The sequence below is a fragment of the Peromyscus maniculatus genome, chromosome 1, assembly GCF_049852395.1.
Source record: "Peromyscus maniculatus bairdii isolate BWxNUB_F1_BW_parent chromosome 1, HU_Pman_BW_mat_3.1, whole genome shotgun sequence".
Lineage (NCBI taxonomy): Eukaryota > Metazoa > Chordata > Mammalia > Rodentia > Cricetidae > Peromyscus > Peromyscus maniculatus.
The window spans coordinates 31,172,301-31,198,679 of NC_134852.1; the positions used below are offsets into that span (position 1 = coordinate 31,172,301).

The 26,379-nt window shown below is 51.7% G+C and overlaps 2 protein-coding genes across 5 annotated transcripts; one reads left to right on the plus strand and one right to left on the minus strand.

Annotated features, from left to right (window-relative positions):
- Positions 1 to 135: 135 nt before the first annotated feature.
- On the minus strand, positions 136 to 3,242 carry Znf575 (zinc finger protein 575). Of its 4 annotated transcripts, none has more exons than XM_076573454.1 (4): positions 2,666 to 3,242; positions 1,957 to 2,054; positions 1,432 to 1,597; positions 136 to 840 (listed from the first exon to the last, which is right to left on the minus strand). In XM_076573454.1, the coding sequence occupies exons 3-4, from the start codon at positions 1,577 to 1,579 to the stop codon at positions 197 to 199; spliced, it is 792 nt and encodes a 263-aa protein (XP_076429569.1). In that variant the 5' UTR covers positions 1,580 to 1,597; positions 1,957 to 2,054; positions 2,666 to 3,242; the 3' UTR covers positions 136 to 196. The 4 variants fall into 4 exon arrangements, with proteins under 4 accessions (XP_076429569.1, XP_076429558.1, XP_006993332.4 ...); XM_076573443.1 differs by having other exon boundaries at positions 1,952 to 2,054; positions 2,666 to 3,240; XM_006993270.4 differs by lacking the exon at positions 2,666 to 3,242 and adding an exon at positions 2,268 to 2,627 and having other exon boundaries at positions 1,952 to 2,054.
- A 7,375-nt stretch (positions 3,243 to 10,617) lies between these two features.
- On the plus strand, positions 10,618 to 26,140 carry Ethe1 (ETHE1 persulfide dioxygenase). The gene is made up of 7 exons (XM_006993248.4): positions 10,618 to 10,777; positions 11,165 to 11,309; positions 11,592 to 11,740; positions 23,281 to 23,410; positions 24,739 to 24,828; positions 25,231 to 25,347; positions 25,946 to 26,140. The coding sequence occupies exons 1-7, from the start codon at positions 10,697 to 10,699 to the stop codon at positions 25,996 to 25,998; spliced, it is 765 nt and encodes a 254-aa protein (XP_006993310.1). The 5' UTR covers positions 10,618 to 10,696; the 3' UTR covers positions 25,999 to 26,140.
- The last annotated feature ends 239 nt before the right edge of the window (positions 26,141 to 26,379 follow it).

Genomic DNA, 26,379 nt, shown 5'->3' on the forward strand with positions numbered 1-26,379 from the left:
CGGGAGGTACATAACTGGAACCCGGGATTTGGAAGGCCACACGTGAAGACGGAGAGTTCCAGGCCAGCTCGGGCTACATGTATCAAGACCCTTTCTTTCTCCCTGTTTAAGGGAAGTCCACACATACAGCAGGGCTTAGAAATTCCAGGTCTTTATTGACACGTGATGGAGGCCGAGGGGGTGTGCAGACGACTGCTCACTCCCTCTCTCCCTGGCCCTCGGACTGGTGGTGGCTGCGTTGATGAACTAACAGGAGGCGCCTCTGGCCAAAGGCCTGGTCGCAGCTGGAGCATCGGTGGTTGCCAGTGGTCTGGCTGCTGGGCGCAGTTGGGGGGTCGTGACACAGGCGATGGGCCGCCAGTTTGGAGGGAAACGAGAAGGCTTTGGGGCAGTGCGGGCAAGGGTAGGGGCGGGCTTCGGTGGCATGGTGCGTGTGGCGGTGGGCCGCCAGCTTGGAGGGGTAGCAGAAGGACTTGGGGCAATCGGGGCACGGGTAGGGGCGGGCGGGCGCGTGGGTCCAGAGATGTGCTGCCAGCTTGGAGCGGTGGCCGAAGGCCTTGGGGCAGTGCGGGCAGGGGTGCGGGCGAGCTCCGCTGTGCGTGAGGCGGTGTGCCGCCAGCTTGGACGGGTACGAAAAAGCCTTGGGGCAGTCGGGGCACGGGTGCGGGCGGGTGCCGCCGTGTGCTAGCCGGTGCGTGGCCAACTTAGACGGGTACGAGAAAGCCTTGGGGCAGTCCGGGCAGCGGTGCGGGCGCTGGGGTGGGGGCCGCCGGCGGGGCCGGGAGGGCGCGCTCCCAGATGCACCGGGCTGGCTGGGTTTCAGCAGGTCCTGGTGGGGAACTTGGGGACAGGAGAGCTGATGAGCTTCTGGTAAGAGGCACTCCCAGGGCCCAGGCCAGGCTCTGTCTCCCCTCCCGACTCTCTCTGAAACAGCCTCACTATGCATCCCTGGCTGGCATGGATCTCGCTCTGTAGACCAAACTGGCCCCAAACTCAGAGACCCCCGCCTCTGTCTCCTGAATTCTGGGATTAGGGGCCTGCGCTACCACGGTATACCAGAGGGACATCTTAAAGTGTCTGAGCAGGCGACTGTCACACTGGGGTCTGCTTGACCTCTGACCCCACGTTCTATCTTGACTTCCTCAAAGGTTGCCAAAAAAGAGTTGCCAACCTTGGTCCCGAAACCTACTAAAGTGTTCATTTCTAGTACTCCCCATAATCCCACATTATCCCCTATGCACCTCCTGTTATTTCCTGAGCCCCAGCAAATGGGAGGTCCAGCCAGATGGGGAAATCCCCCATAACCTGCACGCAAGCGCGAGCGCGCGCGTTGTGTGTGTGTGTGTGTAATCCCAAATGGTCCTAACGTTGGTTCTTCACAGCTGTCAATCCTGGGGAAGGATCCCTATGTACAAGCCGGGCTGCTCTCACCTCCTTTGGTCACTGGGTCCTGGCAAGTGAGACTAGGTTCCGAGATCCTGGCCTCGGAATTCACGCTTCCACCCAGCATCTTGCTGCCAGAGGAACCAGGGGCCGCAGAGCAGAGGGCGGGGAAGAAGCCGGTGATTACCAAGTTCATGGAGACAGGGGTGAGAGCCTAAAATCAGGAGGTCAGTCTGTTAGGGCCAGGGTTTTGGTTAAGTCTGATCCCGACTCGCCCCAGCAGCGGGGCTGGAAGGAGGAGCCTAAGCGCACACTGGGAGGGGATATGCAAATCAAATCAAGAGATCATTTTTTGCTAGGGGGATGTGGGAGCTGTTTCAGAGTGGGCGGGGCTGCTAAACCTGGGAGGGGCGGGGCTATACAAAAAGGATCACAGTCAGTGGCCGCGCCACCCAAACCCAGGGGCGGGTTTTTGAGCTCAGTGGGCGTGCCCCTGGACACACAGTCCTAGAGGTGGGCCCTCCGAGTGCAGCGGGAGGGATTTCAAGTGGAAAGGGGGGGACTTTACCCTGCCTTTAGTCTCAGTCCATGGATGCGGTGTCCACCCTGTCCTTCTGGTCGATAAATCGCATCCCTGGTATAGAACTGGGAACCTCAGAGGATAGGGAGACCTGGAGAAAAAGACGAAAGGAAGGTGTGTGTAGAGCCACCTAGAGAACCAGAATAGACTTCCACGGGAGGGAGTCCCAAACGTCTGGCATCGCATGCACTCCTCAAGAACCAGGACACCCGGACCCAAGTCTACGTTCGGTCCTCGGAGAGATCCTGGTGTCCGGCCCCCAATCTATCTCCAGGGGACCAGGATCTTGCCCTGCCCTCCTCACCTGCAGGGCGGCCTCTTCCCGGGGGTGGGGCTCCGGAACCCTCCCGTCTCAGCTAAACCTGTGTGCCATCTTGCAACCTTCGGATCTGCACCGCCCTGTGAGCGCCGAGAGACGCCGCCCGAGGGAAGCGGAGAGACAAGGAGACCAGCAAAGCCGCGGGGCCCAACCTCACTTCCATCCCCTCCTCCCATCCGGGGCTGGAGGGGGCGTCGGCACGCATGCGCAGTCACGGCCAGTAGGAGGCTGCAGCCGGGGGAAGACACGGTGGAAGGAGGGGATGGATGGATACGCCACCCAGCTGGCAAGTTCGTGAGCAAGCGCGAAGCTGTCGGCCAAAGGACCCTAGAAAAGTGCATGGCTGGCACGGTGTGGGGCCTACCGTGGCTGGCTGCACGCACCTTCCTCCTTCTCTTCCTCTTCTTTTTTTGTGATGGGGTCTCAAGTAGCCCCGGCTAGCCTTGAACTCCCTACAAAATAAAGGGTGACCTTGAACTGGTGATCCTCAAACCTTCACCTCCCGAGTGCTGAGACAGATGTGTACAGCCACGCCCTACTTCTTTTTGTTAATGCCCCTGTTGTTCTCTTTCAAAAGTTGGTTGTATGTATTTGTTGTATGTGGATGTGTTTGTGTGTGTGGGAATCAGTTCTCACTTTCCCCCCACCGTGCGGGCAGGTCCCAGGGAGCGAACTTGGCTCTTTAGGCTTGGCCGCCTGCTGCTATCCACGGCGATGGCTCCCCGGCCTTGTACTGAGAATTTTGTAGATAGTCTGAGTTCAACCTCTGGGATCAGTTTCAAAAGCTCCGGGTGGATTAGAGTCCACTCCTCCAAGTGTTTACGGAAAGCCTGGCTGTTTCTTCCAGAAAAGGCAGGGGGCAGGACTCTGAGCTCAGTGAACTGGATGACATCCAAAAGTATTTGCATAGGACTTCAGGCACCCTTCACCACTGAGTGACTAGAGCCTCAGGCCACACCCAGCATCTGGTACCACCTGCCTCCCTTCCCTAACCTGGGTGGTCCAGGAGTGCCAGGCCAAGGGTGACACTGAGTGCTTGGCCTTCATCCAGGCAGTGACGGTGCAATATCCTGCCCTGCACTGACTTGATTGTAAAGTGCTCCTAAAAGTCCTCTGCACTGGTGTGTCTCCATCCGGGTAAGCCGCAGGATCTGGCCAGGCCTGGGAGCCGCAGGAGTTATTTGGTGGGGCTGAGTAACTGGTTTGCCCGGGACTCTGCCACTTTCTAGTTGCATGACCATGAGTCATTTCACATTTCTGGGTCTCAATGTCCTCATCCAGAAAATGGAGGTCTTTTGGTATTGAATTATCAATGGAAAGTGTTTACAACTTGCTAAGTGTTCAATTAATGCTGTCTTTTTTTTTTTTTTTTTTTTTTTTAAAGACAGAGTCTCACTATGTAGCTCTGGCTGTTCTGGAACTCACTATGTAGACCAGGCTGGCCTAGAGCTCACAGAGATCGGCCTGTCTGAGATTAAAGACATGAGGGGATTAGGAACTGGAGAGATGGCTCAATGGTTGAGAACACTGGTTCAATTTCCAGCACCCACCTGGCAGCTCACAATTGCCTGTAACTCTACCTCCAGGGGACCTGACATCCTCACACAGACAGACATACATGCAGGTGAAATACCAATGCACATAAAATAAAAATAAATAAATCATTTTTTAAAAAAAGACACGAGGAGATTAAAGAGATATGGCACCCCACCTGGCTTTTGCCAATATTTTTTAAAGATTTATTTTATTTTTACTTATGTGTATGTGCAGCGGCCAGAGAAGGGAGGGCACTGGATGCTCTGGGACTGGAGACACTGGTGTGAACCATGTGATGTGGGTGCCGAGAGCCAAACTCTGGTCCTCTGGAAGACCAGAAAGCATTTTGTTTTGTTTTCTCTGTTTTCTGTTTGTTTGTTTTTTTTTGGGGGGGGGACAGGGTCTCTGTGTCTCTATGTGGCTCTGACTGTCCTGGAACTCACTATGTAGACTAGTGACCTCTGACCTCAAATGCACAGAGATCCTTCCCAGAGCTTGAATAAAGGTGTGCACCACCACACCCTGTCCCAGGTAGTGCAGTTAAGCATGGGGCTCTCCTCAGCCCCTTTACTGATATTTTTTAAAAATTACATTTGTTATAAAATAAAATTTAAAAAATTACATTTGTTAGTTATATGCGTGTGCTTGATGTATGCCCGTGGCAATCTGTATTCGGAGATCAGGGGACAACTTGTGGGAGTTGGCTATTTTTGTTCTTTTGTTTTTGTTTTCTTTGAGACAGAGTTTCTCAGTGTAGTTTTGGTGCCTGTCCTGGATCTCACTTTGTAGACCAGGCTGGCCTCGAACTCACAAAGATCTGCCTGCCTCTGCCTCCCGAGTGCTGGGATTAAAGGCGTGAGTCACCACTGCCTGGTGTGTTGACTCTTTCTATTGGTGGGTTCTGGGGCTTGAACACAGGTATTCAGGCTATGAGGTAAGCACCCTTACCCGCTGAGGCATCTTGGGAGTCCAGTGTTGTTGTTGTGTGTTCGATTAGGCTGAATGGGGTCAAATTGTCCTGGGAACAGCAGGTGAACAGGCCTCAAGAAGAAAGGACTGTGCTGTATTTAGGGGATCTCCCCTATCAAGTGTTATCCCTCCCCAGAGTCTGGCTCACCGGTGGGCTCTTGTGCTTGCTGTGGCCAGTCCTACCTCAGGGGCTTTGCACTCTCCCCAGGAGTCTTCCTTCATTTCTTGGCTCATCTGGTTCCCTTTCCAAAGGTCTCGCTCAGAAGTCACCATGGCAGGAGGCTTCCTGGGTAACTCTCTCCTCCTCTCCTCTGTTATCTCTGCCCTTCCCCACTGTGTGTCTGTCTTCTAGAATGTACATTTGTTAAGATGGACAGCTCACCCATCTTGTTTGCCTCCAAAGGCAAGAACAGGGCTTTCCACATCGATGTTTACACATTTGCATCACGTAGATAACCAGCAGGAAGCCTTCTGTACTAAGGGTAACAGTGGAGGAAAGTAGAACTCAGGGTCAAAGAGCTTAGGAAGGAATGCAAACTCAGGGAGGAGCCTGGGCAGGGATCTGAACAGTGGAAGTGGGGCTGGGAGTGTGGCTCAGTGGTGGAGCCCCTGCCTAGAATCCCCCATGAGGGGCTGGGGGTGTGGCTCAGTGGTAGAGCCCCTGCCTAGAATCCCTCAGTGAGGGACTGGGGTGTGGCTCAGTGGTAGAGGCCCTGCCTAGAATCCCCCAGTGAGGGGCTGGGGTGTGGCTCAGTGGTAGAACACCTGCCTAGAATCCCCCAGTGAGGGGCTGGGGTGTGGCTCAGTGGTAGAACACCTGCCTAGAATCCCCCAGTGAGGGGCTGGGGTGTGGCTCAGTGGTAGAGCTCCTGCCTAGAATCCTCCAGTGAGGGGCTGGGGATGTGGCTCAGTGGTAGAGCCCCTGCCTAGAATCCCCCAGTGAGGGGCTGGGGTGTGGCTCAGTGGTAGAGCCCCTGCCTAGAATCCCCCAGTGAGGGGCTGGGGTGTGGCTCAGTGGTAGAGCCCCTGCCTAGAATCCCCCAGTGAGGGGCTGGAGGTGTGGCTCAGTGGTAGAGCCCCTGCCTAGAATCCCCCAGTGAGGGGCTGGGGTGTGGCTCAGTGGTAGAGCCCCTGCCTAGAATCCCCCAGTGAGGGGCTGGGGTGTGGCTCAGGTAAGACTTAGCAGAGCCTGTATCTGGAGTGTGGCAGGCCAGGGATTCCCTTATAGGGACAGGGAGCCAAAGTCCTGCTAAAGCACTAGTGGAGGGTGAAGCACGAATCTTAGAAGGTCTTATTAATAAAAATAAAAACAACAACAACTGGTGGCCAGGTATTGGGGTGAATGCTGAATGATCAGAGAAGAACAAGCCACAGCCACCTCACCTTGCCAGTTCCTCAGCTGACCCTGTTTCCTCAGACTGGAAGTCTCTGTGTCCTTATCCAAATGGATCTCAGCTGAACTGCTTCTCGAATGCCTGAATAGAAACTGGGCTAGTTCCTAATTTTCACACCTTATGTACCTTTCTGCTTTCTGCCATCACTTCCTGGGATAAAGGCTCACTTTCTGGGATTAAAGGCTCTTGTTACCACGCCTGGCCATTTCCAGTGTGGCCTTGAACTCACAGAGATCCAGGCGAATCTCTGCCTCTGGAATGCTAGGACTAAAAGCGTGTGTGCCACCATTTTCTGGCCTCTATATCTAGTTCTCAAAACATTGTTCTCTGACCCCAGATAAGTTTATTAGGGTGCACAATATTTTGGGGAGCACAATATCACCACAGGAGGCCCCCACAGGTGTGGTTGGCTCTCCAGCTGTGCCTGAAGGTCCTGGTTTCCTGGCCTCTTTCTCTCCTGGGCTTCCACAATCTTAATACCTCCTGACTGTGTGCGCTGTTTCCCTCCCCAGTGGGCCTGGTGACTGTCTTCTGGGTCCCAGCTTCTTCAAGCTTGGGCTAGGCAAACAAGAGACTTCATAAGTGCCTGGAAGGCTGAGCAACATTCTCTGCCTCTTCCTTTTGGGCCATCTCTTCTTCCCCCTTCCCGGCTCCATATTACATCCCTCTCTGCTCTCCTCTGTTTATATCCATCTCTCACAATCTTGTTATGCTTTTGAGTCTCACTCTGTCACCCAGCCTGGCCTCAAAATCAATACAAACCCGGAGGGGGGCACACACCTTTAATCCCAGCACTCAGGAGCCAGAGGCAGCTGGATCTCTGTGAGTTCGGGGCCAGCCTGATCTACAGAGTGAGATCCAGGACATCCAAGGCTACACAGAGAGACTTTGTCCCAAAAGCAAACAATAACAAAATTTCATGGCCATCCAGCCTTAGCCTCCCAGTTGTAGAGATTATGGGCATCCCTCACCATGCTTAGCTTCTCACAATCTTCTGCAGTCAAGTGGACCTGTATGTCTCTGTCCTGGAACTCGCTTTGTAGACCAAGCTGGCCTCGAACTCACTGAGGTCTACCTGCCTGCCGCTGCCTCTCGAGTGCTGGGGTTAAAGGCGTGCGCCACCATCGCCTGGCCTGTGTTAGTTTCACTGTTAGACACCCCACGGCCCTTCCTCTGTTCTTTCCCACCTCTCTCTCTAACCCTCTGGCTTCCTTCTTCATGCCCCATTTTCTAAGCATAGGCATGTCTCTGAGGGGCTCTCTGAGCCTCTTCCTAATGAAGGCTCCCAGAGATGCTGAGGACTCCAACACTGGTGGTATTTATTTTGGGGTGTAGGATGCGTTTGTTCCACACCAAAGGTGTGTGTGTTGGTGGGGGGTCAGAAGATAGCTTGCCTTTTATTGACTTGAAGCTTGGGGGACAAGAACACAATGGGGCTCCTGGGGCGGGTTCCCCAAACCAGGGGAGACAGAGGATTTGGAAAACGTGACTTTTATGTAACATTTTTGTGAAGCAGAGTGTTGGGTCAAAGCGAAGCAGGCTGTGTAAAGAGAATAACAAGGTCAGGTCCAAAAGAAACAAAAGGCTATCTGTGGTGTCTGTTAGCATATCAAAACTTACCCGGGCCTCCAGGCGGCTCAGTACCCCCAGTACCAGCAGCTCTTCACAGATCTTCTCACCCAGCCTCCTACCCAAAACGTCTCCAGCTCATAGGCTTCCCTCCCCTAGCTTCTCCTTTCCCTGTTTGGGCCATGCATTCTCACTCTCCTCATTTCGTTAGCCCACTCTGTCTACTTTTCTCACCAACCCTCACCTGGCCCCATGACCTGTGGGCTCTGGCCATGACCAGTGAACGACTTTCCCTGTTCTGGACCCATCCAGATGACTCCGGTTTTATTCTCCCTCGTATCTACAATAAAAACCTTCCCCTCAACCTTGGAGCCCGTCATATAGTTATATATGGCTGTGTATAGTTTATACTAACAGGTCTTGCTGTGAGGCACCCAGCAGGGACCTTGAGACCTGCAAGATTAAGATAACGGTGGGCGGACTGTTGTTGCTGGATTCTCTCTTGGCGCCTAGATGAGGCATCACGGCTCTTCTCTGTGACAAAGTGCAATGTGACTGAGGTCCACTGGAATGGAGGATTTGGGTTTTTCTTCCTTGTTGCTGGGGATAGAAACCTTATGTATGTTACACAAGGGCTCTCCGGTGAAGTCACACCCATCACCCTTTAGCCTAGGAGTGTCCCTATTATCAATAGGCTTCCAGGAGCAAAATATTTGATAGTCTGTGCACTGACCTTCAGCTCTGAGTTTGTTTTTGAGACGGGGTTTGGTGGGTAGGTGTGCTGGCTAATTCTATGCCAACTTGACACAATCTAGAGCCATCCAAGAGGAGGGGACTGCAAAGGAGAAAATATCTCCATAAGATCTGGCTATATGCAAGCCTGTCAGGTATTTTCTTAATTAGTGATTGGTGGAGGAGGGCCCCGCCCATTGTGAGTGGTGCTGTCCCTGGGCTGGTGGTCCTGGCTTCTATGAGAAATCAGGCTGAGTAAGGCATGTGCCGCAAGCCAGAAAGCAGCACCCCTCCATGGCCTCTGCATCAGCTCCTGCCTCCAGGTTCCTACCCTGTAGAGTTCCTGCCCTGACTTCCTTTGGTGATGGACTGTGATGTAGAAATATAAGGCCAAATAAACGCTTTCCTCCCCAATTTGCTTGGGTCATGGAGTTTCATTGGAGCTATAGTAACCCTGACTGGACATTAGGCCGAATTGGCCTAACTCACACTGTACTCAAGGCTTGCCCCAAATTTATAGCAATCCTCTCTACCTGAGCCTCCTGAGTGCTAAGATTATAGGCATGCATCATAACACCCAGCTATCTCTGCATCCTTGATATAAGGGATCAGTAAGCTTTTAGAGTCTTCAACACCCAAAGAAGACAAATGACCCTCATACTGAACTTGCAAGATATCACAAGAGGCACGTGCATGCAGATGTTTGCGAAAGGGTTTGTCCTGGGCAAGAAACAAAACAAGCAAAAAATAAATAAAAATAAAGATAAAAACCCAACAAAACAAAACCAGTTAGCCAGGTATGGTGTCCCACACCTGTAATGTCAGCATTTAGGAAGCGAAGATGTGTTTGTGTGCGCGCGCACAGAGCAGCTCAAAGTCATTCTAATTTTACGTGGGAGTTCAAATCCAGCCTGGGCTACAAAGACCCAGTCTAAAAACAACAACAGAGAGAGAGAGAGAGGAGAGAGAGAACAAACAACAGAAGGGGGAGAAAGAAGGGAAAGAGAAAAGAAAAATAACTATTTCTGACAAAGTGCTTATGCTCAGTTGCTAAGAAACCAAAGCTGGCAAGCCTGAGGAGTTTGGCCCCGGAACCCACATAAAGGCAGAAGGGGGGAACTGACCCTGCAAAGTTGTTCTCTACCTCCACATGCACGTGGAGTCCCTTCAAAAATGTAAACAATTTAAAAGAACTTTTCGACTGGAGAGATGGTTCATCAGTTAAGAGCGTATAGAGGACCCAAATTCTGTTCCCAGCCCGACACTGGGCAGCACACAACCTCCTGTAATCCCGGCTCCAGGGGATCCATTGCCCCGGACCTACACTGGCACTCACTCTCATTTGCACCCTCTAGACATACACATAATTAAAAATAATACACAAAAAAAATTTATTTCTTGGCCAGGCGATGGTGGCGCATGCTTTTAATCCCAGCTCTTGGGAGGCAGAGCCAGGCGGATCTCTGTGAGTTTGAGGCCAGCCTGGGCTACAGAGTGAGCTCCAGGACAGGCACCAAAACTACACAGAGAAACCCTGACTCGAAAAAAACAAAACAAAAAAACCCTCCCTCCCAGAAAATCTTATTTCTTTTTTGTTTTTGTTCTTGGGAGTTTTAGGCAGGATTGCCACGACTCTGGCCAGCCTGGGCTATATGGAAAGACCTTGTCTTAGTAGGGGGTGGTGGAGCATCCCTTTAATCCCAGCACTCTGGAGGCAAGGCAGGCCGATCTCTGAGTTCCAGGCCTCCAGAGCGAATTCCAGGACAGCCAGGGCTATGTGATGAGAACCTGTCTCAAAAAGCCAAACCAAACAATCAAACAAAAAAGAGTTGTAATCAGACACTTAATCCAACAGTTCCTCAAAACACTGGTGATACCGAATTTCACTTTTTCTTTCTTTTTTTTGTTTCCTTTCTCAGGATGACTCGCTGACCCCGTGTTTTCCTGGAAAACGTGCCGCCTCTCTAAGTGCATGGGAGCTCTCTACTTCTCTCCCTGTTTCTACAGCAGTCTCTCCTCCGAATGTCCTACGGTCTCTTTTCTGCGGGTTTCAGGGTCGCCCGGCAGCCCTTGCCTGCGGCCTTCCTGGGTCGCGTCCTCTGCGGCTCCTTTAAGACAGGCCCCGCCCCGCCCGCCCCGCCCTCCCGGGTCAGCCCGGGTGCGTAGGGCTCCGGCGGGTGGCTGCTGGGCTCAGTGCGGAGCGGGCCCGGCGCGATGGCGAGCACCGCCCTCAGGGTCGCCGTGCGACGGCTGAGCCAGCAGAGCTCATCCAGGGCCCCGGTCCTCCTGCGGCAGGTGCGGCGAGGCGGATGGCCGAGCGGACCCCGGGTCCGGGTGGGGTGGGACCCCTCTGTCCTTTCAAGGAGATGGAGAGGGGTAGGGGCGGGGGGTCCTTCACTCCTGGCTGCTGCAAATAAAAGGGCTCCCGATCCCTTCAAGGAGGTGGTCAGGGAGACCCCGGGCTTGGGGCCGAGGGTCTGGGGCCCACTGCCAGCGGAGGGCGGGGGTCTTTGATTAGGGACGTGTGGGAAGATGGAATTCCTTGGTTCCGGTGGGCCCCTGGGCTAAGAGGGGTGGGGCTGCTCATTCTAGAAGATGATGGAGGGGAGGGAGCCCTGGATCCTTGGGTCCCCAGGCAGGGGAGTCAGGTCCGGGAACTCTCCCGTGCCCCACCCCTCCCAGATGTTTGAGCCCAAGAGCTGTACCTACACCTACCTGTTGGGTGACCCGGAGTCTCGAGAGGCCATTCTGATCGACCCTGTCCTGGAGACGGCGCAGCGGGATGCTCATCTGGTGAAGGAGTTGGGGCTGAAGCTGCTCTACGCTGGTTAGTCTGCGGACCAAACTTGGGCGGGAGAGAGGCGGGGCCACGGAGAAAGTGCGCCTAGGAAAACCGGGACCCGGGCCCCTGGTCCAGGGGAGGATGGCTGTGGCCTGGACCCCTGAGTCTCCCTGGATGAGGGAGGAGGATGGAGGTCTGGATCACGGTATCTGACTGAGGGAGACTGGGGCCTGGATTCTGGGTCTGTGGGAGGCTGACTAGGGTCTGCCTCCTTGGGTCTGAGGGCTGGATGGCTGGAAACGTTTTCTCTGCCTTCTTCTCTCCTAGTGAATACCCACTGCCACGCTGACCACATCACCGGCTCAGGGGTTCTCCGGTCCCTCCTCCCCGGCTGCCAATCTGTCATCTCCCGCCTCAGCGGAGCCCAGGCTGATTTACACATCGACGAAGGTGATTCCATCCGCTTCGGACGCTTTGTGAGTTGGATGTTGGGTCTTAGAGAAGAGGGTGCACGTGGGCGGGGTGGGGGATGGGCCGCTGGGCCCGGGGGAAGAAGGGCCAGTGGATGGAGGCTCTGTTCTCTGTGGAAAGTACCATAAACCCAGGTGGGGCACTGGGGCTGGAGGCTGGAGGCAGGTGTGCCTCTGCCAATCCTCCTAAGTCAACATCGATGGACGACTCCTGCGGCCTTGGGGGCAGGTTTTTTGGCCTGGCCATTTCCATAAAAGCTGATTGGGGTTTGTCATTGAAGAAGGAGCATCCTGTTGTCCAGCAGTAGGTCTAGGTTGGGTCTAGTGAGGTACCCGGGGCTACCACTTAAGGTGGCACTTACTGGCATGGTGGTATAAATTTGGGGTCAACCACGTATTAGTGGGTTCTTCCTTAAATGTTGGCCCTGAAGCCTCACCCTAGCCACAACCCTATTGCCTCACCCAGGAGAGGGCTGACAGTTCTTCCTTTCTCTGTGTCTCTCTCTGTGTCTCTGTCTCTGTGTGTGTGTGTCTCTCTCTCTCTCTCTGTGTCTGTCTCTCTCCTCTCCTGTCTCTCTCCTCTCCTGTCTCTCTCTCTCTCTCTCTCTCTCTCTCTCTCTCTCTCTCTCTCTCTCTCTCTCTCTCTCTCTCTCTCTCTCTCTGCTACAAGCTTAATCAGCAGGTTTCCAGCCAGCTTTGCAACCCAGGGCACAGTGGACCGGGTGGGGGGTTGGACCCAGAGGGAGGAAACAGGTGGTTAGAATTGCCAAAGATGTCGTTTGGCTGACGTAGGGAACAGAGTGTCTGGTGAGAGAGTGAGGTCCTGGCCTCTGGGTTGATGGTCTTGTGGAATGGGTACAGTTTATTTGGAGGCGGTGAGCGGACGTGAGGGCCGTGTGTCGTGTGGAGAGGGTGTAGCTGCTGTGAGAGACTTTGATTTCACCCCTGTATTTGGAAAGATGCATAGTTGGTTTGTGTCAGCCCTACTAGTTAGAGAGTAACAAGTGTTTCTGGGCTGGAGAGGAGTCTGGAAGGTTAGAAGGACCAGGGCTGTGTCAACAGGAGCCCTTAGGGGCTAGATAGATGGCTTCGTAGTCAAGAGCACTTGTTGCTCTTCCAGAGGACCCAAATGGGGTTCCCAGCTCCCACGTCACAATTGACTCTCCTGTCGACTCCAGGAGGACCCAGCACCCTTGTCTGGCGTCTGTTGGCACACACATGCACTTGTCTAGATACCCAGACATACACTTAAATAAAATGACTGCTTAAAATCTTAAAAACAAGCCAGTCATAGTGGCACATGCCTTTAATCCCAACACTTGGGAGGCAGAGGCTGAGAGGCTGGGTCTCTGTGAGTTCGAAACTAGCCTAATCTACTTAGAGAGTTCTGGGACAGCCAGGGTCACACAGTGAGAATAAAATAAAATTTAAAAAAATGACAACAGAGGAGCCTTGAAATGGGTGTGATGAGCACACACCTGTAATCCTAGTGCTTGGGAAGTGGAGAGAGGAAAATTAGGAGTTCAAGGTCACCCTCAGCTACATATCAAGTTTGAGGCCAATCAGGGCTATGTGTGACCCTGTACAAAAAAAAAAAAAAAAAAAAAGCTGGCATGGGTGAACACACTTTTAATCCCAATATTCAGACAGAGATACCTTCAGTGATCAAGTACAGAAGGGCTTAGCTGTGTCTGTTTGTCTTTCCTTTACTGCATTTTATTGATATAATCCAAATACCGTATGATTCACTCACCGGAAGGCTGTAAGTTAGTGACTGGTAGTGCATTCATAAAATGCTGTGTTCATCTCTGCACATCATTTCAGGATGTTTTCATTACTCCTGACAAGATGTCACCCGAAGCCTCCCTCTTCTCCCTCCCAGCCTTGAAGAAATCTCCTTCTTTTTCTTTCCTTCTTTTTATATAGTGCTATGTAACCCAGGCTGGCCTTGAACTCACAATTCTCTGCCTCAACCCTTCAATTGTTAGGGATGCCTGTACCACAACACCCAGCCTTTAGGCAACATTTCCCAGTACTAGGAATAAAACCTAGGGTCTGATTCATCCTATACCCCAGCCTCTGACTGGGGGATTCTAGGCAGGGGCTCTACCACTGAGCCACACCCCCAGCCCCTCACTGGGGGATTCTAGGCAGGGGCTCTACTACTGAGCCACACCCCAGCCCCTCACTGGGGGACTCTAGGCAGGGGCTCTACCACTGAGCCACACCCCCAGCCCCTCACTGGGGGATTCTAGGCAGGGGCTCTACCACTGAGCCACACCCCAGCCCCTCACTGGGGGATTCTAAGCAGGGGCTCCACCACTGAGCCACACCCCCAGCCCCTCACTGGGGGATTCTAGGCAGAGGCTCTACCACTGAGCCACACCCCAGCCCCTCACTGGGGGATTCTAGGCAGGGGCTCTACCACTAGGCCACACCCCCAGCCCCTCCTCCAGCCCCAGTCTCCCCAGTAGCTGCGACTGCAGGTGTATATGCCATTATGTTTGGCTGTTAAGTTGCTTTTATTCTTTTACTGTCCTTTCTGTCTGTCCGGATTTTCTGTCTGTCTGGGCATCACATAGAGACAGGAGTACACAGCTTGTGGTCTTTCAGGCTGGCTTCTTTTTTTAGTGTGTTAGCAGGGTTCATCCATGTTCAGGCCCCCATTGGTACTTCATTTCTCTTTATTTTTGAACAACAGTCTAATGAATGAGGGACCTAACATATTTTACTTATTCATTCATCAGGCGATGGGTATTCTGCTTTGGGACTGTCTTGGATAGTGATACTGTGATGGATAGTGATACTGTGAACGTTCTTGTGCTGTTTTTTGTGGGAGCCGGTTGCAGTCCTGTTAGCATGGTGTGAAGGTTCTGGGTACTCCACAGCTGTGTCAACACCTGCTGTTGTCTGTGTTAGGTAGTGTGGGTCTCACTTTGTGTAAATTCTTTACACGTCTTATATGGGTCTGCTTTTCCTGACTGTTATGTTTTCTGTCCCCTTTAAAAGTTGAATTATAGTTGGGAGTAGTGGAACAACCCTGTGGTCCCAGCACCTGGCACAAGCCTGTGGTCCCAGCACTTGGGAGGCAGAGGCAGGATGATCAGGATTTCTGGGTCATCCTTGGCTATATAATGAGCTCAGGGCCAACCTGGAGCTCCACACACACACAAACTATCCCTCACCTCCACATTTGGACCATGCATTCACACCCCTTCACAATAATAATAAATAAAATGTAATAAAAACATTAAAAGTAGCCGGGGCAGTGGTGGCGCACGCCTTTAATCCTAGCACTCTGGAGGCAGAGGCTGGCTGATCTCTGTGAATTCGAGGCCAGCCTGGTCTACAGAGTGAGATCCAGGAAAGGTGCAAAGCTACACAGAGAGACCCTGTCTCAAAAAACCAAAAAAAAAAAAAAAAAAAAAAAAAAACCAAAAAAAAAAAACCCAAAAAACAAAACAAACAAACAAAAAAAACCATTAAAAGTAAGACATGAGACTTTGTTGAAAACTCTAAAACAAAACAAAAAGTTGTGTTATACATAAAATGAGGTAAAGTGTGCACACACTGTGCTTGTGTAAATCGCTTGTGTTTTTACATGTTTACTCTTAGGTCCCTTCCTCCTGTATCCCCACACAGAACATCCTCATCACCCCACAGGCCTCTCTGCTCTTCCTGGCCGCCGATCTGTCTGCCCAGGGACCATCCTGACTTACACAATCACAGATAGTTTCACTTGGCATTCAACTTTGGGAGATTTGCAGGCCGGGTGATGCAGTGCTCTAATCCTAGCTCAGGAGATGCAGGAAGGTCTTAATCTTGTGACCAGCCTGGGCTACAAAGTGAATCCCTTTCTCCAAACAAAGGAAAGATAAGAAGTACACAGAGTGTGTGAGCCGTGGTCTCTGTTCTTTCCACTTGATGTCCGCAACTGTCATTTTTGTTGATGGTTTGAGACAGGGTCTCACCATGTAGCCCCGGTCAACCTGGAACTCATCATTTAGCCTAGGCTAGCCTCAGACTCACAGAGAGTCCCCTGCCTCTGCTTTCTGAGTTTAAATTCTTTATTTCTCATGGTTCTGTAGTCAGGGCTGGTCAACTTCTCCTGTGAATGATTAAATAGTAAATCTAATCTTCCCAGGCCACAGGGAATGTGTTCCCGTGACTTGGCTCCCCTCTTGTGGCGTGTGAAAGCCATGTTTGGCACAAACAGAGAAGTAGAAGTATGGCTGTGAGCTCAAGAGCTTCAGTTATGGCTCCTAAAATTTGAGTTTTAGAATGCCCTGCCTCTGGTGTGACTCGAGTGGTCTTGGAACTCACAGAGATCTTCTTGTCACGGCCTCCTAGGCCTGTGCTCCCATACCTGGCTAAAATCCACCCTCCCTTGCTTCCCCTAACAGGGTCTCACGAAGTGCAGGCTGGCTTTGGACTTGTTATATTGCTGAGGTGGACCTTGAACTCCTGATGTAATCTTCCTGCCTTCCCCTCCGCCTTGCTGGCATCCCATGTGTGTACACGCTTGCTCTGTTCCAGCCAAGTACTCTCAGATGATAGGGCTTAAGGGGGGGGGGTATGTCAAATTTGGTACCCCCAGTTTGCCAACCCCTGATGTGGATCCCACAGTTTGCTTACTCATGCTCTCTGCATGGTTATCCATGGTTTTCACTACTGTAGTGGGTGGTGGTGGTGATGTTCTTGTTTGTACAAGTCCCTTGGCGGAAGTTGCCCTCAGTTCCAAGGAACTGCCTTGCTGAGTCACAGAGAGAACATACCTTTAACCTTAGCGAAATTGCCGGATGCCATTTTTCTCTTATGGTGCTGGGGATGAAACCCAGGACCATGAACATGCTAGGCACACTCCCTACCACTGAGCCACACCCCATCCCCTCACTGGGGGACTCTAGGCAGGGGCTCTACCACTGAGCCACACCACAGCCCCTCACTGGGGGACTCTAGGCAGGGGCTCTACCACTGAGCCACACCTCAGCCCCTCACTGGGGGACTCTAGGCAGGGGCTCTACCACTGAGCCACACCCCCAGCTCCTCACTGGGGGATTCTAGGCAGGGGCTCTACCACTGAGCTACACTCCCAGCTCCTCACTGGGGGATTCTAGGCAGGGGCTCTACCACTGAGCCACACCCCCAGCCCCTCACTGGGGGATTCTAGGCAGGGGCTCTACCGCTGAGCCACACCCCAGCCCCTCACTGGGGGATTCTAGGCAGGGGCTCTACCACTGAGCCACACCCCAGCCCCTATTGTACCTCTGAGCTATACATCCTTAGTCCTCTTTTTGTTGTTATCATTAACCCTTTTTAATTAAAAATTACATGGTTTATTGTGTGTATGTGCAGGGTTCATGTCAGAGGACAGACAACTTTTGGTACTCTGTTTATTTTTTCTTCTTTCACAGTGTAGATAGTGGGGATCGAACTCAGGTTGTAAGTCTTGGCAGCAAGCACCTTTTCCTGCTGAGCCATCTTGCCAGCCTCCTCGTTTTTTATTTAAAGATTTAGTATTTTTATTTTATGTGTCTGCGTGTTTTGCCTGCCTGTATGTAAGTACATGGGTGTGCATGCCTGGTGCCTGCGGAGGCCAGAAGAAGACACGGGATCCTCTAGAACTGAAGTTAAGGACAGGTGTAAGCCTTCATGTGGGTGCTGGGAACCGAACTTAGTCCTATGCGAGAGCTCTTAACCACTGAGCCATCTCAAACACCTTTTTCTTTCACAAAATAAAGGAAAGGTTGTAGCTGGTGGAGACGCAGAGCCATTTGGCAGCAGTGGGAAAATGAGATTTGAGGGCGTACGAACAGCAGAGGGCACCAACACCACTTAGGACTTGAGAAGGCGGAAGGAGCCGGAGAATCTGGTGCCTGCAGCTTGCCGACCGCCAGGGGGCAGTGCAGGGTGCGTGAACTGTGAGGCCGCCTGGGAGCCTGGGAGAGGCCGTGGATGGAGATGATATCCTGTGTTTTATGCGTCCTGGAAAGAAAGAGGCATTGTTGATGGATGGATGGTCAGGACGGCCCCCGGCCAGCTGTTGCTAGGCCGGCAGGACTCTTCCGGAATATTCTGCAGCTGAGGGCATTCATCAGTCAGCAAACAGTGGAGGCCGTCTTCTGTAGGTTAACCTGCCTACAACTTTTTTCCAGTAATGGGGATTAAACTAGGGTCTCAGTCAAGGTAGCCAAGTGCTGTGCCACGGAGCTAGGTCCCCAGCCTTACTGTTATATTTTAAAATGACATTTTTTTGTTCATTTGTTTTGTTTGTTTGTTCGTTTCTTTTTTAAATGTGTATGAGTGTTTTGCTTGCATGTGCATATGAGCTCCACAACAGTGCCTAGTGTTCGAAGGGGCCAGTTTCCCTGAAATGTATGATTGAAAGGCGCCATGTGAGTTCTGGAAATCAAACCTGGATCCTCTACAAGAGCATCCAGTGTTCTTAACCACTGAGCCGTCTCCACCCCCTACTTTTTATTTTGAGACAGAATCTCATTGACTTGCTCAGGCTGGCCTCGAACTCACTCAGCAGTCCATGGAAGCCTTGAGTTTGTAACGCTCCTGCTTTGGAGTTCTGAGATGACAGCATCACACCACTATGCCCAGTGTCTTATTATTATTTTAAAAATTAAAAAATATATACGTTTATTTTGCTGGGCAGATATATTTGTTAAATCATTAAAATTTTAAAAAAATGTATTTCTTTTGGTGGGTCATGCCTTTAATTCCAGCACTCGGGAGGCAGAGTCAGGTGGATCTCTGTGAGTTTGAGGCCAGCCTGGTCTACAGAGAAACCCTGTCTCGAAAAGCAAAACAACACAACAACAAAAATTATGTATGAGTGTTTTTCCTGTGTGTGTGTATGCCTGGAGTTAACAGATGGTTGTCAGCCACTTTGTGGGTGTTGGAAACTGAATCGGGGTCCTCTGGGAGAACAGAGCTTGCTCTGAACCGCTCAGCCATCTCTCCAACCCCTTATTCTTGTTTTTACTGCAAGGCACCAATTGTGTACTGAGGATTTTTATAAGTACGTTATATACTCGAAGCAGTTTAATCTTTATAGCATCCCAAGGGGCTGGGGACAATATCTATATTTTGCAAATAAGCAGATAGGCCCCCAAAGCTGGTAGATTTGAGGTTAAGAGCTAGGCTATCTGCTTCCAAAATTTTTGTTTTGTTTATAACTATTTTGATCTGTTTACATAGAATTCTGGAATAGATGAGTGACAAAGTCATCTATGGTAACCGGAAGCAGGCCAAGGCTCAGCTGGGGACAGGGTGGAGGAAGGGTGTATTTGAAAGGGGTACAAAGAAACCTTGGGAAGTGACGGGGATGTTTGTCACCATGGCCGTGGGAGCATCTCAGAAGATGTGAGAGGCCCGTGATCCCAGCTGTTCTGCATACTGAGGCAGAAGATTGCAAACTGAAGGCCTGCCTGGGCTACTGGATAATTTTGAGGCTACTTGGCTACATGAGACCCTGTAAAAAGAAAACTAAACAAATAAGTTAAAAAGAGGGCTGAGTGGGATGGAGAGATGGCTCAGAGGTAAAGAGCACTGCCTATTCTTCTAGAGGACCTGAGTTCAATTCCCAGCAACCACGGTTGCTCACAGCCATCTATAATGAGATCTGGTGTCCTTTTTTGGTGGGCAGGCAGGCATACACACAGGCAGAACACTGTATACATAATAAATAAATCTTTATATATAAAAAGAGGGCTGAGGATATAGCTTAGTGGTAGAGCCCCTGCCTAGAACTGCCTAGAATCCCCCAGTGAGGGGCTGGGGTGTGGCTCAGTGGTAGAGGCCCTGCCTAGAATCCCCCAGTGAGGGGCTGGGGGTGTGGCTCAGTGGTAGAGCCCCTGCCTAGAATCCCCCAGTGAGGGGCTGGGGTATGGCTCAGTGGTAGAGCCCCTGCCTAGAATCCCCCAGTGAGGGGCTGGGGGTGTGGTTCAGTGGTAGAGTCACTGCCTAGAATCCCCCAGTGAGGGGCTGGGGGTGTGGCTCAGTGGTAGAGCCCCTGTCTAGAATCCCCCAGTGAGGGGCTGGGGTGTGGCTCAGTGTAGAGCCCCTGCCTAGCATACTCAAGGCTCTGCATTTGATTCTCAGCACCCATCTCCCTGTACACAAATAGCTGTGAAAAATGAATGTATAGAAACTAAACCTTGCAAGTCACATGAGAGAGTCAGTGCGTGCTTACTGGAAACAATCATGCCAGAACTATTCAAAGCATTTCAGTGCCTGGAGACAGAAGAAAAGCCTCCAAATGCCTTTTATGAGGCTAGCATAATTTTGACACAACAGCTCACATGGGTGTTATTAACTGGACGCCAGCAGCCTGCAGCCCACCTGGCTTCTAGAAGGGGTGGGTGGTGGCATGCATATGCTGCAGTTCCTGTGTGGAGATCAGAGGACAGCTTGTAGGAGTCAGTTCTCCTTCCACCTCGTGGGTCCCAGGGATCAAACTCAGGCCACCAGGCACAACAGCAAGCCCCTATACCCCCTGAACCACCTTGCTGGCCCTCATTTGTAGTTTTTTTTTTTTTTTTTAATTTTCAGAAGTTATTTTATCTTGTTTTATTCCGAGACAAAGCTCATATAGCTCAGGCTGGCCCCAAATCCAGTACAGTAGACTGTAGCTGGAAGTTTCTCCAGTCCCGTCCAGTTTGCAGTCAGGACAAATCTCTCTCACCCGCCAATCCCGCAGCCACCCAGACCCAAATAAATACACAGAAGCTCATATTAATTAAAACTGCTTGGCCATTAGCTCAGGCCTACCACTGACTCGCTCTTACATTTAAACTCAGTCCATTTCTGTTCATCTATATATCGCCACGTGTTCTGTGGCTTTACCTGTGTGCCATCACATGCTGCTCCCTGGACAGCGAGCTGGCGTCTCCTGACTCAGCCTGCCTCTTCCCAGAATTCTCCTTGCCTGCTTATCCCACCTATACTTCCTGCCTGGCTACTGGCCAATCAGCATTTTATTTACCAACCAATCAGAGCAACACATATTCATAGCGTACAGAACATCCCACAGCAGTAGACAGCATCTTGAACGCCTGCTCCTCCTCAATGCTGGGTTTGTATGCCTGTGCCACCATGGTGGTGTTGTTTTTTAGCACAGTGTGCTTCCATGTGGATTTCTTTGGCTGTTAGTTTTCTGTCACTGTGACAAAAGAAATGCCTATGATAAATATCATCTTTTTTATAAAAGATTTATTTATTTATTATGTATACAGAAGAGGGTGCCAGATCTCATTACAGATGGTTGTGAGCCACCACGTGGGTGCTGGGAATTGAACTCAGGACCTCTGGAAGAGCAGTCGGGCTCTTAACCTCTGAGCCATCTCTCCAGCCCAATAAATATCATCTTTAAAAAAAAGATTCATTTTTAATTGTGAGTGTGTGTGTGTGTGTGTGTGTGCGTGCGTGCGTGTGTGTGTGTGTGTGTGTGTGTGTGTTAGCATGTATGTGAGTCAGGTACCCTCAGAGGCCAGAACAGGGTGTTAGATGTGGAACTGGAGTTACAAGTGGTTGTAACACAATGTTACAGGCGCTTGACCCAGGCGCTCAGAATAGAACTCTAGTCCTGTGCAAGAGTGGTGTGTGCTTTTATCCGCTGTTCCGTGTCTCTGGCTCCCGCCACGAACAAAGAGTGGAGGTGGGCTGGGTCGGTGGCTCAGCGGGTACGAGATGCTTGCTGCTCAGGCTGATGACAAAAGTTTAACCCTGGGACCCGCATGGTCCAGTGGGTTGTCATCTGTCCAACAGTCACAAGCCATGGCGTGCGCACGCGCGTGCCCGCGCGCACGTGCACGCGCGCGCGCACACACACACACACAACACACACACACACACAACACACAAAGAGTAAATAAAATGCAATTTTAAATGTTTTTAAAAAGAAGAAAGTTTTGTTCTGGTTTAGTGTTTCCAAATTCCAATCTACAAAGAGCTGGCTGTGAACCTGTGCTGGGAACCTGTGCTGGGTATCATGACAAGGAGTCTGCACTGGACAGCCAGGAAGAGAAAGAGTCAGGGCCTAGTGGTCCATCCTGGTACTAGGAGTCTCTGCTACATGCTCCAGTTGCCACGATTCTGCCAGGCTTTTGTCACTGGGTTGAGACCCTTGGGAACCATTAGCCAAAAGAAGTGTCTCTTCCCACTACAGAGAAGAGGGTGGCACATGCCTGTAATCCAACACTTGGAAGGCTGAGGCAGGAAGATCCATGAATTCAAGGCCAGCCCGGGCTACCTAGGAAGATCTCGTCTCAAAACACTATCAAAAACAAAAAGGAATAAAGCATACATTTAGTTAGTAACTTTTTTATCTTACCAAGAGCACCCCTTTTTTTTCTTTGAGACAGGGTCTCCCTCTGAGCTCATGGAGCCTGGAGCTTTGCAGCTTAGACTAGTTCCAAGCTCCTGATCCTTCTGCCTCAGTTTCCCTAGTACTTGAATGGCAGGCATGTGCTGCTGAGCTCAGTACAAGGATCTCATTGTAGAAGTTGCTTTATAGCCCATCTTTTGCACGGATATCAAACTTTTTTTTTTTTTGTATCATTAAGCATTTTTGAAATACCATTACGTTTCTTTCCAACAACAGCACTTAATTTTTTTGTTGTATTTATTTGCCTATGTGTGCTCATACTGTGGCATACTTGTAGAGATCAGAGGATAATTTGAGGGAGTCAGTTCTCTCCTACCATGTGGTCCTGGGGATAGAACTCAGGTCCTCAGGCTTGGCAGCAAGCACCTTTTACCCACAGAGCCTCCTCGACAGCCCAACAGTATGACTCTCAATGCTAATTTAGTCTTTGTTTTCTGCTAATTTTAGTCTTTGATTTAGTCTTTGTTTTCTGTGTGTGCACATCCTGCTGAGCTATAACCCCAGCCTGGTGCTTCTGTTTCTATTTTATTATTGAGATGCAAACTCTCTTTGTATCGAGTACGTGACCTCTCTGGTATAAGTCTGTTACAAATGCATGTCTCTGGCTCTCTGGCTATCTTGGGAACCCATCTGTGGTATTTTTGCTCTTCAGAACTTCAGTCTGGGCTGGGGATGTGGCTGGGTTAGCTGTCAAAACACTAGGCAGGTATGCACAAAGCCCTGGATTCCATTCCCAGCACGGTATAAACCAAGCCTGTTGGAGCAAGCCCATAACCCCAGAGCTTGGAGGCGGAGGCAGGAAGATCGGAAGTTCAAGGTCATCATTGATTTCATAGCAAGCTTGAGTCCACTCTGGATGCGGGAGATTCTGTCAAAGAAAGAGAAAGGAGGGAGGAAGGGAGGGTTCAAATTGACCCCTCTCCCAAGACAGGGGCTTGTCATGGTTCAGACTGGCTTTGAACTTCAGTTCTTCCTGCCTCCTCCTCCGGAGTGCCTCTGTCTGATGTATTTACCACCATGTCCAGCCTTCAGATTAACTTTAAACCAAAGGGTTGTTCTATTCCTTCGTCCATTGTTTCCCGCGGGTGGGTGGGGCTTTGGGGACCTGTGACTCCTGCTGCTGACTGTCAGTGCGCTGCATCCCTGACAGGCCTTGGAGACTCGGGCCAGCCCTGGCCACACCCCAGGCTGTGTCACCTTTGTCCTGAATGACCAGAGCATGGCCTTCACTGGAGATGCCCTGCTGATCCGCGGGTGTGGACGGACAGACTTCCAACAAGGTGACCTACTCTTTTCTCCAGCCCAAGATCTCAGTGGTATGGTGTGTGTGAGAATCTTAAGAATAGGACCTTTGCGTGTTCGAGGCCAGCTGGTCTATGTAGTGAGTTCCAGGACAGCCAGGGCTCTGTAGAGAGACCCTACCTCAAAAAAAAAAAAAAAGCAGCTACAAGAATGAATGAATGTGTAGCTGGGGCAGTGCTGCTCAGTGGCTAGACACATGAAGCCCAGGCTTCAATCCTCATACTTTATCAACTGGGAATAGCTGAACCATACCTCTAATCCCAGCACTCAGGAGGTCGAGGCAGGAGGATCAAGAGTGTAAGGCGGGGCTGGAGAGATGGCTCAATGTTTAAGAGCACTGGCTGCTCTTCCAGAGGAGCTGGGTTCAATTCCCAGCATTTACGTGGTAGCTCACAGTGGTCTGGAGCTCCAGTTCCAGGGGGACCTGACACCCATGGCAAAACACTAACGCACATAAAATTAAAAAGAAAAGAAAAAAAAAGAGTGTAGGGTCATTGTGGTAACATAGAACATGCGTGCACACCACACACACACACCAAGCTTGTTACTGTACGTTGTTTAATCGTTAGGGGGCAGTGTAACTTTTGGGGTTTAGCTTTAGGGGGCAGTTAGGTGACTCCTAATCTCCCTTTTATCTATTCACCCGAAGAGGGGACTCAAGAATTCTTTGTGTATGTGTGAGGTGTGTGTGTACCTGTGTGTGGCTGGGGGGTGCCCTACTCGAGACGCCTCACCTGGTCTCCTTGAGGACCTGGGCCGACAGCCAGGAAGCCTCAGTGGTCTCCTGCCTCGGCTGCCTGCAGTGCAGGGGTTCCGGGAGCAGAGGCCACACCCTGCTTTGGGTGCTGGGAGTTGAACTCAGTCCCTGTGTTTGCAGAGTCAGCACTTTTACCCCCGCAGCATCTCTCCAGCTCCAGGACTCAGAACTCCTTATCTAAACCCCAGAGTCACTCTCCCCCCTGTCCCTCCTGTCCCCGTGTCTCGAGTCTTACCTTTAGTCCACCTTCCTGGCCCCGAGTCCTTCCTTCACCTCCCCAGGGAGGATGTCACAGCTCCGGGTTCTTGAGGCTCCCAGCCCGACCTGACCGAATCACACATTGTCCCGATGAATTTCTCACTGTTCCCCGGTTCCAACCCCTAGTATGCCCTTCCTTCTCTGTCTCCAGATACCTGGGCGTTCTTGGCAGGAGCCGAGGGATGGGGTTTAACTCCAGGGCCTCCATCTTCCCGTCCTTCTCTGGAAGACGGGGGTCAGGGGCTCCCCTGGCCCCTTTGACTCTCTGACCTCTCAGTTTTCTTCCCTCAGGCTGCGCCAGGACTCTGTACCACTCTGTGCACGAAAAGATCTTCACACTTCCAGGCAACTGTCTGATCTACCCGGCTCACGATTACCACGGTGAGGGCTTGCCAGAGGCCACGGCAGGCTGCCGTCACTTAACACCCAGGGAATACCCTCTGCTTGCTGTCCTCGCGAGGCACGGAGACTACAGAGCCCAGAAATTCCTGTGGCTGAAAAGATTATGTGCTTGGGCGTGCTGTGTGGATGTAGAAACAGTAAGATACATCTGCAGGGCATAGCTTTTCCTGGTGCGTCCTCCTAGAGCGCAGGCAACTGTGGGAACTACATTTCCCATAGTGCCCAAAGAGAGGCGGGACGGCGTCTCAGGACCATTCAGGGAAGAGCCAATTTGGTCCCAGGCTAGGCTGGCACCCCCAAAGCCTCCTGGGAAATGTAGTTCTGAGCTGCCCAAGGCCATGGTCCCCAGGTTACTTTTCTTCCCCTCCCCTTTGCCGATAGGGCTCACCGTGTCTACTGTGGAGGAGGAAAGGACTCTGAACCCACGGCTCACCCTCAGCTGTGAGGAGTTTATCAAGGTTATGGACAACCTGAACTTGCCCAAGCCAAAGCAGATAGGTGAGCACCCAGGGTCTGAGGAAAGAGTGGCTGGGGTGTGAATCCGTGAATCTGAGGGAGAAGGGTCTGGAACTCCTTGATCTGAGAGGAGGGCTGGGGCCTGGATCCCTGGGTCTGAGGGAGGAGGGCTGGGCCTGGATCCCTGGGTCTGAGGGAGGAGGGCTGGGCCTGGATCCCTGGTCTGAGGGGGGAGGTCTGGGGTCTGGATCCCTGGGTCTGAGGGAGGAGGGCTGGGGTCTGGACCCCTGGGTCTGAGGGAGGAGGGCTGGGGCCTGGATCCCTGGGTCTGAGGGAGGAGGGCTGGGGTCTGGATCCCTGGGTCTGAGGGAGGAGGGCTGGGCCTGGATCCCTGGGTCTGAGGGAGGAGGGCTGGGCCTGGATCCCTGGGCCTGAGGGAGGAGGGCTGAGGTCTCGATCCCTGGGTCTGAGGGAGGAGGGCTGGGGTCTGGATCCTGGGTCTGAGGGAGGAGGGCCAGGGTCTGAGGAGGAGGATTCAGGACTAGGTCCCTAATCCCTCGAAAGAGCCCTGAGCATTTCTGGGCCTCTGTGAGACATGAGTCATTCCCGATCCTCAGAATCACTTGAGGTTTCTTTTCAGACTTTGCTGTTCCGGCAAACATGCGCTGTGGGGTCCAGACTCCACCTTCCTGACCCGTGCCAGCCAGCTGCTCACATCCGTTGCACTAGGTGGGGTGAGGGGAGGGGCGTCACCCCAGAGCCCCTCTCCTCTCCTACCCTACTCTCTCAGCTACTTCAGATTCTTAAATACACTTCACTTTGTTTTTACCACGAATCCGAGTTCTGCTTGTTTTCTTGGGGGAAGGAACTACGTTTCCACATGAATGCCAAGACTCAGTTCTGGTCCCTCCCAAAGCCAAGGGTAGGCTGGGATGTGGCACCGTTGGTTGAAGACTTGCCTAGCATGTATGAAGTCCTGTGTTCCACCCCCAGAACTGCATTAGCCAGGCATCACAGCACAGACCTGGGAGCCAGAGGCAGGAGGGTCAGAAGTTCAAGGTTTTTCTCAATCAC

Coding starts and splice junctions, on each gene's coding strand:
- Znf575 (XM_006993270.4), bottom strand. CDS start 2,623: ATGCACTTTTCTAGGGTCCTTTGGCCGACAGCTTCGCGCTTGCTCACG. Junction 1,598..1,951: donor GGACTGAGACTAAAGGCAGG/GTAAAGTCCCCC, acceptor TCCTGATTTTAG/GCTCTCACCCCTGTCTCCAT. Junction 841..1,431: donor GGACCCAGTGACCAAAGGAG/GTGAGAGCAGCC, acceptor CCTGTCCCCAAG/TTCCCCACCAGGACCTGCTG.
- Ethe1 (XM_006993248.4), top strand. CDS start 10,697: ATGGCGAGCACCGCCCTCAGGGTCGCCGTGCGACGGCTGAGCCAGCAG. Junction 11,310..11,591: donor GCTGAAGCTGCTCTACGCTG/GTTAGTCTGCGG, acceptor CTTCTCTCCTAG/TGAATACCCACTGCCACGCT. Junction 11,741..23,280: donor CCATCCGCTTCGGACGCTTT/GTGAGTTGGATG, acceptor CATCCCTGACAG/GCCTTGGAGACTCGGGCCAG.